The 11,796-nt window shown below is 36.5% G+C and overlaps 1 protein-coding gene across 1 annotated transcript; it reads left to right on the top strand.

Moving 5' to 3' along the window:
- The first annotated feature begins 778 nt into the window (after positions 1-778).
- Positions 779-9,353, top strand: LOC115440503 (organic cation transporter protein). Its single transcript, XM_030164846.2, has 7 exons — positions 779-1,023; positions 4,341-4,569; positions 5,018-5,273; positions 5,376-5,698; positions 5,879-6,173; positions 8,155-8,336; positions 8,713-9,353. Exons 1-7 carry the CDS (start codon positions 827-829, stop codon positions 8,872-8,874), a joined length of 1,644 nt encoding a protein of 547 aa, XP_030020706.2. The 5' UTR covers positions 779-826; the 3' UTR covers positions 8,875-9,353.
- Positions 9,354-11,796: the final 2,443 nt, after the last annotated feature.

Raw genomic sequence — 11,796 nt, 5'->3', positions numbered from 1 at the left:
ACGTTCTTGGAACTTGCTAAGAAATTTAACATCAGTGTTTTAAACTGGCAAAACAATTGGCTGATTTCTATCTATGCGACACGATGGAGATTAATACAATGGAAGGATTTCCTGTCTTCATGTTTCCTTTGGTCAACAAATTCGGATTTTATACACAGCATACATTGTTTTTTGCTACAACATTACATGCCTAAAAATGAGAACCACCGATTTTGATCGATTCTAAAATTAGTACGAACAGTGTCAAAAAATTTAAAAGTGCTTCGGTCACGTGCGAATCTCGGGAACTTAGGATGAGTTTTTATCTTGAAATCATAAACACTTTCTTTTAATCAGAATCAATAACGACGATAGTATTTTGGAGCTTTTAAAGCACTCAATGTCTTTGAAAATGTTTTCTCTTATTAGCAAAGGAAATTATAAAATAAATATTGGGAGCTCTAATCCCGATTATATCGTTTTAGATAAAACAATAGAAAAAGTTATCCAACCGCTCATATTCCACAACCACGAGACCAATGAGATATTAGTTGCCGACATTACCAACTTATACTCCACGAACTTAACCACAAAAAGTGCAATAAAAAATCACAGCTATAATATTTAAGTACTAATAACATGTTACGATTCTATCTGTACCAACCACCTCTCCCACGTATTCGTACTGTTTATTCATTCCCACGCAGAATATGAAACGAATGTAATCGCTTATCAATATATTAATCCTTACGATTATCAGTGGGGTGGTTATACTAATATTTATAAATGGTGCGAGATTAACTCAGAGAGGACTCGCTGTTAGGACGGCTCGCGTACCGGTCGGAAAATGGCGGATAGACGGCGAGATAGTACTGCGAGTAAGGGCCAGGGGAAGCCTGCGATAGACCTGGACTATGTGCTGGTGAACGAGCTCGGCCAGTTCGGCCGCTTCCAGATCTACAACCTACTGTTGGTGGCCGTACCTATCGCCATGTCGGCTTTCATGAGTGAATTCAACTTCTCAGCAGCTGCTATCCCTCACAGGTGAGTAATAAGGGGTAAAATATTGTAATAAAATAGAGGAAAAACACATAAAATAATATATAAAGCCACCGTGGTAGCAGCACTGACGCCCAGGGTGTGATTGGCATCATTTATACAAGATGTCTAATTAATTCAATTGATATTTTAAGAGGCGTTTTTGAATTGAGCAATTCGTTTGATATTTTGCGACGTGCAGAAATATACAAAATTTACGAATATTTCCCTTAAAAAAAATGTGTTTTTTTTTAGAACGTTAATCTCCCAAAATATTCGTAATTTAATTGTTTGCTAGCATAAGTTGCAAATTTAAAATGATAATATGCATTTAAGGAACATTAATAAATTTATGGGATTTTTCATGGTGAAATAAGCGAAGCAATATCCACATTATCAATTTTTTTAAACATTCTATATATACTCGACACTGGATTTTTTGTCAAAAACATAGGAAAATAAAGAATATAGGTGACAACAGTTCGAGAGTTTTTGAATTAAAAACCGAAATAGTTTTGTATAAAGATTATCTGTGACAACGTAGTTATTTTTAGAAATAATAATTATAATTAATATTCTAAATTAATGATATGATATACACAATAACGTAAAACTCATAGTATATTAAATTGAGAGCCAAATTCTAAACTTAATCTAAAAATAGGGTAGTTTCCCATATTTTATTTAGTTTATTATTTTATGTGTAACATTAACTAATATGAAAAAGAAATTCTTCTGTGAACACAGCATCAGAATTGATTGAAAAATAAAGCAGTACATTCATATTGTGAGCAAATGTGGAGGCGTGGTGTTGATATCGCGCTGTCCTTTTATCACTCACAAAGCGTTATGATGCGTGGCACTGGGTCACGTCACATTTCACTATTACTGTAATTTGACAGCCTCCCTTTCCACCAAATTTCAAAGGTTCATTACTTATTTATTATTGCATAGATTTTGAAAAGACTTTATTTCGATAGATTTTTGATAAATATATTAAAAAAAGTCGTCAAATATCCAATTATTATAAGTAATGTATTCCCTAACCTAATTAATTGTTTTTCATTTATTATTTAAACATTAAAAATTTGCACGTCAATAAATTTTACAAAGGTTGTTTGATCAGAAATAACTATTTAAGATCCTACAGTGTACCAACTTTTTCGCAAATAAAGGATTTATTTGAATAATATAGGTATAGTGTAAAAATATGTTTAATTTTATTTTGTATGCGTAAATTTCGAATAGAAGCTTATTGGTTGTGATTTGATATAAAAAAGAAACGAGGTCTTGTGGAATCTAAAAATTCCAAGAACCCGTTTTTACGACGAATAGCCAAAGTGATATCCTCTGAGTGTGTCAAAACTGAACGCAGCCATCTCCATTTAACGCAGTCGATTCGTGCTACGTAAAAGAACTAAGGTTATTGAAGATGAATATTATTCCAAATATCCTAAGAATACTGAAGAATCAATAGTAAACAACCCTAAACTATTTAGGACCTTTAAAAAAGTAACAAAAAAACGCTAACACTATCCTTTCTACCTTTAGTTATAAAGGTCATTCAGCTGACACGGGCGATGGTATGGTTAATTTATTCTGCGAATACTTCTACTCAGCATTTATATTATCATCTAATCATGACGCTAATGCGGTTTAAACCAATGATACTAATTATTATACTCTTTAAATCATACGCATTCAATATGTGACATCAAAATCAATGCAGACAAGTTCTTTAAAGTTTTTAAAACCTTAGACTTATCTAAAAGTGCCAGATCATACAGTGTGCTAGTAATCTGACCAAACCACTCGCTATTCTATTTCAATGTTCTATTAATGAACCTTTCCCCTATTCAGGGGTAAGCAAATGTGGAACACCTCAGTGCGATAATCTTACCGTGAGCGCAACACAACTACGCTACCGGGACGGTCTATTTTTACTAACACATAAAAGATATCTATTACTCAACCAAAGAGTATATGGATAAAAAGTTTCTTACGTCTCGTGAGCTCTTAAGAATCAATAGACTATTTAAACCGTACACTGATGAGTTGTTAAATTAGTGGTAATGTAGGTGAGTCGTGTCTTCGAAAGGGCGTCATTTATATAAATACTTTCCGTACGTTCGCGATCGCCTAACTAAAACTTGGCTAAAAATACATCACTGTGTATCGCAATTTCTTACCGGCCATGCTAATTTTAAGGGTAAACTATTCCCATTGATGCTGGTTGATTTTTTTGCGTGCCGATGCTCGATACCAGGTTACGAACTGTCTCCACATCACGCACTTTGACAGTTTAGTTTCTGGCATGAAGAGCGCAACTTCATGTTAAACAGTATGCAAATAACATCTGGAGTCTTCCTACACGGACCTCGTAGAGATGAGACGGAATTTCCGTGCTTTCCGGCGTTTTTTCATGCCTATTATTGGTAATCAAATCTAACAGCTCATGTGATACGACGTCTTCGTTTAATTTTTATCCGTGGTTTGCAACTGGCTTATCTAGTTGTAATCGTCTCTATACTTGAGGTTAAAATGCCTCCTGAATTCATTATTCTGTCTCCCTATCTTATTATTTGAATAATTTCGTTGCGGGATAAAGACAAATTAGTTTTTCCTAAGTCTCGCCGGACTTCACTGCTCGGTGTCATAAAATGCGCGCCACTGTTAATCCTGGCTTACAGGAGTTGTGGTGATAAGTGTGAGGGCGGGAAGTCTGTAAAAAAAAAATTACAAAATATTAAAACGCCTTAAAATCCACTTAAAACCAAAAAATAATTTAACACAACAGGTATATTCTGATCACCAATTTTGGAGTCGGTGACTGATTAGTAACATCTTAAAATTATTGAACGGGACGCTCATCTCAAAAGAATTGGTACCGCTAATTTATTTACCGTATTCATTTAACAATATATTTTCTATAAATACCTAAGCAGCCCACCGAGTCTCGGTAATTCATAGGTGTGAACCTCCATTTTTTATTATTAAGTGACCTCTACCTGTTTGATTACATCTAATATAAGTTACTCTTAAAACAATTGCTTCTATTGTTTTTGTTTGTGAAACACCATACCTACCTAATCATCTAAATTATTCTACGGAGATAATTCCTCACTGCTCTCCTTTGAAAGAAATTAGGTATTTGTGAGCTAAATCGGTCTGATGAGTTACGAATTTTGTGTAGAACAACCAACTGCGCGTGTATTCTTGCGATGTTTTTCTTCCAACAGAGCGATAATTAAATAAGTCAGAAACAAACCGGCATAATTGTTATATTTACCACACAACCTCTCATAATTATTGTTTGTCTGCAGATGTCGTGTGCCCGAATGCGGTGAGACAAAAAAGAGTTCTCTATTCGAACCCGAATGGATTAGCAACGCCATCCCGCAGACTTCCTCAGGATTCGCCAGCTGCGAGCGGTTCGTTCCAGTGGATGGAGCTAACGGCTCGCTCGACTACTGTCCCGCCAATCTGTTCCAGAACGACACAGTGGGTTGCGATGGCTTTGTCTACGCTCGGGATAACTCTGTTGTGTACGATGTAAGTATTTTCGGAAGTTGGCACTAAGGAAAAAGGGGATATCGTATTACTTACAGTAATTATGCTTCCCTCGGTAGTGACTAAGACCCTCTTCAGAGGACAAGCGTTTAAGTAGTGTTACTAAAACGCGCGTTTAGAATTACGTATATTTTGTATGTTTTTATGTAAAATACATGTAGTTGTAAACGCGCGTTAACAAATTGCGCCTCTTACGCTTTGAACTTACGCTTATGAACAGGGTCTTAATGTTATGATAGTAGGCACCAAGATGTTTATCATGTTTTTTCATTAGATCATTTTTTTAAGCGAGGAGGTAAAAATTTATTGATTTTAATTTGACTTAAAATTTATTATGAAAATGAATAATTAACGAATACACTCATTAAGAATATTTATTGAAAAGACATAATATTATATCAGTGGAACATTTATACTGTATTCTTGATAGTTCGACCTTGGCTGCCAAGAATGGTCCCGTGCATTAGCTGGTACTCTCAACAGCGTGGGAACCCTACTGGTGCTGCCCATCATCGGGTTCGTCTCGGACAAGTTTGGTCGACGGGTTGCCCTCATAGTCAGTGTATTTAATCTGGCATTGTGCGGCCTCATCAGGGCCTTCTCCGTCAACTACCCCATGTACCTGGCCTTTCAGCTCATTCAAACGACGCTTGGAGCTGGAACTTTTAGTTCTGCTTATATTTTTGGTAAGCATGATATCACAAATCGGAATTGTGTAATATTATATCGTTTATATACTTCTACATTTTTAGTTAAGTAAATGCAGTAACACATTTATTTCCTTGCAGCTACTGAATTCGTTGGTCCGAAGTATCGTGTGTTTACAAGTGCTACCTGTTCATCCATGTTCGCCGTGGGGCAGGTAATCCTCGGCAGTGTTGCCTGGCTAATCCAGCCTTGGCGGTACATGATCATGGCCCTCCACATCCCGTGCTTCCTCATTATTATCTACTACTGGATCCTGTCGGAAAGTGTCAGGTGGCTACTGTCGAAGCAGAGGTTTGACGATGCCAAGAAGGTGCTTGAAAAAGCAGCGAGGACCAATAAGAAGGAAATCAGCGAGAAGTCAATGCAGGCGCTGTTGACGCCGCCAGCAGTTCCGGAGCACAAGGTAGCGTGTAATATCGGAAACAATTTCTAAGAGATATCGAACCTATATATCGAGTAGATTTATATTTAAAAATAGTTCTGTTTCTACGTTATGTTCTGTGTTAATGAAACTAATGCTCTATGTCCTCAATAAAATTTTATTGTTGTGATGACACATTTCAAAAGAGTTTTTTTCAATCAGGTGGAACGTCCTGGGGTGTTCAAGACCATTATAAAATCTCCCATCCTGCTCCGGCGCGTGTGCACAACGCCCATCTGGTGGATCACGACTACGTTCGTGTACTACGGACTGTCCATCAACTCCACCGGCCTGTCGGACACCATGCACCTCAACTACATCCTCACATGCGCCATCGAGATCCCTGGCTTTTACACCGCCGTGCTCATCTTGGACAGGATCGGCAGGAAGCCCACTCTCTCCGGCGCATTTATTTTTAGCGCCGCTTGTAATCTCGCCTTCGCTTTTATTCCTGAGGGTAAGTACAGTACTTTAGTTAACTGTGGGCACTCACCTGCATTGAATGCACGGAGAATGAAACATTGACACGAATGACTCAGCTGGTTGTTTTGTGAACAATGTGATGACGCGTTACGCACTGCGACATAGCGGTGCGCACGAGTGTGTGTAGTATCGAGGGCACGAATACCCCCGAAGCAACCGACGACGAAAAAATAGGAATGACCAGTATGATCCTACGTGTGACAATATACGCTTCAACGCAATTAGCACTCGCTCGTGAACGCAATAGTTTTGTGATCCGTTCTGTATTTAGTTTAGTGTTATTTTCTCGTGTTTTCTACTTCTACCTGTGAACTGTCTTAATCTGTCGCTTACAACCCTTCTGACTTTTCCTTCTTAGTGTGTGGTGGAACAATATACTGTGTGAACTACCTGTGAACTTTTACTTCTCTGCTATATCCTGTTACGCATCACGCTTACTTCTACTTGCCATATACTACGCTACATAACTTTGAGATATTTGTTGTATTGAGATATTCATTTTTGTCCTTCTGAATTTTGTTAATGTTACTTGTATACCGTAATTCATGGAAGATACAGGTCTAGGATATGGATTTTTTTTTTTTAATTTTTCCGATTTATATGACATGTCAGCGATAATCATAACCCATATCAGACCATGAAATGGAAACAAGATCTACTAAATATAGCTTATGTGATAGTTGCACCACTTCCCTGGCTTCCTTGAGATTTAATTTATTTTTTAAGACCGACTATATTTATTTATCTTTTTTTATACGTGCACTACAAAGGGACCCACTGCACCTGATGGTAGGTGGAGTAGGGTCGTACTAATTTAATAATGCCAAGCCCGGCTTGACATTGAAAGAAAGTAGATAATTAGTAACTTAAGTGTAGAATATTGTTATTAAGAAATTATAATTCCTTAATGCAATCATTACTAATGCAGTTGGATTGGAAGTTATCGCAAAACTATGGTCATTTATATTACTTAATACGTCAAGATAATCGGTGCCAATGAATTTACCCCTGAGTGAATCTTTGGAACTATTGTTAATAGGTTTTTCTATGGAGATGAATTCATTACCATTGATTAATAATTTATACAAGTATCTTTATAGCACATAGTTGGGAAAAAGGACCCGTGCCATCAAAGCTCATTCAGCGTCCTCAAACATACCGACAATTAATTTAATTGTTGCCAGATGATTGTGCCTGCTTAGAAAACATACATTTAGAAAAAGAACAAAGTTTTTTCTACTAAGTGTATATGTTTTATTAATAATAAATTTTCTGAAACTTTAGGCTTAGGATTTACCTAAAGATGCATTAAGTTTAATTCATTTTAATCCTGATAACCAGTAGCAAGTAAGAAAGGTTTTAGAACAAATCGCCCAAGTTCGGATTAAAATGTTATCAATGTCCTAATCTATGTTACCATACTTTGATATTTATTATCAAGTAATTCCGATGATCTGTAATTACTCCAAGGTCCGTTAACTCAAAGTCCTTTATAAAGTAATATTACCTTGAGGTTAACAAAATCTGTTAAACTGATGCCTTCACAATTTTGATTTTCCGTTATAAAGTGAGAACTACCTACTGTAACAACATTACAGCCCTATAAGTTCCATTCGAAATCCGCGCTAAATGGAGACGGCCGCGTTCAGTTCTGATCGACCAGAGGACAATATAACTCTGGTATTGGCTGTTAACACGAGTTCTTGACACTCTACAAAACCACACTTCCGTTTTTGTCGGCGAGGAGTTCGCCGCTTTTTCCGTAATCCCGAGTCTAACCCTTCTAATAGTACTGGCCCGCGTGCCTATAGGTATAAAAAAGACCTATAGGTAATGAATCAAAATGATAGTATTCGTCAGCTAATCCATTTGTACAGAGGACTAACCCCACTACAGCATAGCCTTATCTTGTTATTTGCTTTTTAATAAATTTGACAATACCACGTTTTTTCCAGACATGACTGTGGTGCGCCTGATAATATTCCTGCTGGGCAAGTTCGGCATCTCCACGGTGTTCACGTCGCTGTACCTGTTCACGTCCGAGCTGTACCCCACCGAGTACCGCCACAGCCTGCTCGCCTTCTCTTCTATGGTCGGACGTATCGGCTCCATCACTGCGCCACTTACGCCTGTCCTGGTAAGTTCAGCTTCCATTCTTAGTATCCCGAATGAACACAAGTATGTACAAAAGTTATTCTGGTGTCGTTATCATAATTCATAGTTTTATTTATTCACCAATTTAGTCGCCGAATTATTTGCCTAAAGTCTAAATGAGGCATTATAGTTCACACAAACATATTTAAAGCTTGTCATTGGTTACGATTAGGATATAAACTTTTACAACTATAATATGTTTCGACCGTTCGATGACCTGTTTCCTCTAAACCGGCAGATATCCAGATAAATAACTAAGTGTAACATGTCGTCTGATACTTAACATGTAGTTTAAAAGAAGACAAAATCTCCCCAAAAAGAAAGTGATAATATAGTTTATTTGTTGTCTGTCCGTCTAGATGGAGTACTGGGCTGGTATTCCCCCAGTGATGTTCGCATCCATGGGCTTCCTCTCCGGAGTGCTGGTCCTCACACAACCAGAGACCCTCGGCACGAAGATGCCTGATACCCTAGCAGAGGCAGAGATGATAGGCAAGCCAGAGTCCAAGATTCAGCGCTAGAACAGTTCGCTACACTGCAAGGGTACTGACTTTGTATAGGATGGGTGTGTGATGTGATCCTAAATTGATATGCTTAGAACCTTATGGATTAAATACTTACCTACGCTACGTTTAAAGTCGTAAGTTCTCGGAGCAATAATTTACTTAAGACCTTTCAGTATCATTTTAGCATTATTTCCTTGAAGAATTAAGTCAAGGTCAATGTTTAACACAGTTATATAAGGGATTTTCTCATTTCTGTTGATTTTAAAATAAAATATTATTATAATAATTAAACAAGACTGTTGTTTTGTTAGATGTATTTATTTTGCTGACCAAACTTTGTTGATTATTAAGAGCAAAATCAGTTAATCATGTTGCGTTAGAATTATTATATATTATAATGGTGGCAATGAGTAGATATGTTTGTTTTCAGTCTTTATATATTAGAGACTTATATATAATTCATAAATATAATATATTATATGATTTTAACGGTATTTATTTATTTACTTATTACCTACCAACCACCTGCTATAATTACCATTTTTCAAATACTAATTACCATATATGTCATTTCTCATTGCCATTCGAGAACATTTTTCAAATCCAAATTCCGACCCGAATATCGATTTACAGACTGTGCCTTTGATTTATATAGTATATAATAAGTACGATAAACTTTACATCGAATCGATAAAGGAGCAATATTTGAATTTAATTTATGAACACCGAATATGTCTATGTTCAAATATTCACCTTAGTAATAAATTTATTTAATATACTGCATTCGATGGGGTCGATAGATGTAAAAAAAATCGTATACTCGACTCGAAAGGTCGGCGCGCAATACACGAAATATTCGGTATATCATAAGTTATTTATATTTTATAAGTGTACCACAACAAAGCCATTAGTGATAAGTACCTTATAAAAAGTTTTAATATTGCAACATTATTTTTTTTTTGTATTTTTTTCCTTAGTTCTCTTGTAAATATACAGGGTCATTTTGTAACCCTAGACTTAAATTTAACTGCGAGAAAGTCATCTTGAAAGAAGCAGTTTACTATAAGTTACTTTAACCTAAGGTCAAAAACCAAAAAGTCAAATTTTCAAACAAAATAAATATTCAAATAGTCATTTTATTTTTACACACCCTTTTGCCACTACTACTATACTAGAATTCGTCGGAGCGGCAACATCGCACAGTCATTGATAATATTATGCTCACGCACACGAACGAGTGATGCACACTCGGAGCGCAAGGGTAGTTCGTCGCACCGCGCGCCGCGCCGCAACCGAACAGCTGATGTCGGCGTTTTAACTACCTAGGATTTTGGCTGCCTGCATCCAATGTGTTCCCGCGACGTTTATCAAGTCGTCTGTCCACCTTGTAGGTGGACATCCAACGCCAACATAAACATCACGCACTAATCATCACATTTCATTAGAACCATATTTTCTATGCTCAAACTATCATCATAAGCAAATGACACTAATCAAACAACCACAACTGCATAAGTTAGGTACACATAAGACATGATTTCCGTAATTTTAAAGTGGTTTCATTCTTTTAAATCAAAACACACACATTCTAATGTAGGTAGTTCATCCATTTTAGTAGATAAATAGGTATAATAAATACGTTCAATGGTTAGATTTATAACACTCATAACAAAAAAATATCATTCTGCAAGTCTGGCAATTCACACGAACAATTAATAATGAAGTTACAATATTGATAATAATTAGGTAATGTGATAGTTTGAGGGTAAAAATGTCGAGCGACGGGATACGTCACGGCGCGGCGCGGCGCCCCAATAGGTATCTAAACATGTTTTCAAAAAAGTAAATGCATTTACCAATACCTAATGATGTTTAGTAGATTGCTTGTTCCTTTAAAAGTTGTTTCATACTTCAAAGTATTTTTAATACAGTTAATTTGTGACTACCTCGGTGCCGCAGTTGTATTATAGTACGGATGCTTTGCTAAGGTCACGGGATCGAATCCCGGATCGGACAAAATGATATTGGATTTTTCCATTCAGTACTTACCTATCGCAAATTCATAAATCCACATTAAAATCGTAATGACAGCCTCCGACAGAAACATAATCAATAGATAGTGATTAGTTGTTTCGCGTACGCGTCAACGATGCAACTTCGCGATCGTAAAATATTCAAAATGACAAAAAATATTTTTAAAAATAAACTCTATTTTATACATGTTAAGGTCGCATTTAGGGGACTACTTTAAATTTCTTTGTGCCTGACCGACCAACACGCGACAAACGAGTTTAGCGAATTCCACAAAGTAGCGGCAAGGATCTGGAGTTGCCTGATGTCCCGATTTGCGCGGGATGTCCCGATTTTCAGAATTCTGGGGACGTGACCCGTTTTGCACCAATAAAATTATTAAAACCATTAAGTATTATGAAAAAATAAACTACGCATTCATCACTGTGTTGAGTGCGACAATGCAATCAAAATAGCACGTATCATCTCACTAGCGCTGAAGGTACAGTTTTGTTTTATTCTCTTGCTTAGAGATGCGACTACCCGGCGATCTGTGCTTTGATGTTAAAACAGACATCCAAATTAAAACACAACTTTAGCATGACTTGGCAGTGATATTTTTGTAAAACGCAATACATAAAACTTAAATTTAAAAAAAATACTTGCTTTTTTTATGTCGCGATCTACAACACTAAATCTCGATTTGTTTTACCTTCTTGATTTTAAACAAATTGACCCTGGCAACACTAGTCTGGAGGTACACGATATTTGACGAGCCAGAGTTTTACAACTAACACGTGCCCTCGCAGTGTTACCAAACTTTTTTATTATTACCTTATTGTGCAATATCTTGTTTATTTTATACCCTGTATGCCTATTGAAAATGAATGATTGAATCCAAAATCTCTATTATACTTTATTACTTAA

This window comes from Manduca sexta, chromosome 19 (assembly GCF_014839805.1).
Source record: "Manduca sexta isolate Smith_Timp_Sample1 chromosome 19, JHU_Msex_v1.0, whole genome shotgun sequence".
In the NCBI taxonomy this organism is placed as follows: Eukaryota; Metazoa; Arthropoda; class Insecta; order Lepidoptera; family Sphingidae; genus Manduca; species Manduca sexta.
This window is presented reverse-complemented; position numbering and strand designations above follow the sequence as displayed.

Excerpts from the sequence above, each read along its gene's own strand:
- LOC115440503 (XM_030164846.2), top strand. The coding sequence starts at position 827 with ATGGCGGATAGACGGCGAGATAGTACTGCGAGTAAGGGCCAGGGGAAG. Across the intron at positions 5,274-5,375 it reads TAGTTCTGCTTATATTTTTG|CTACTGAATTCGTTGGTCCG; the intron begins GTAAGCATGATA and ends ATTTCCTTGCAG. Across the intron at positions 8,337-8,712 it reads CGCCACTTACGCCTGTCCTG|ATGGAGTACTGGGCTGGTAT; the intron begins GTAAGTTCAGCT and ends CTGTCCGTCTAG.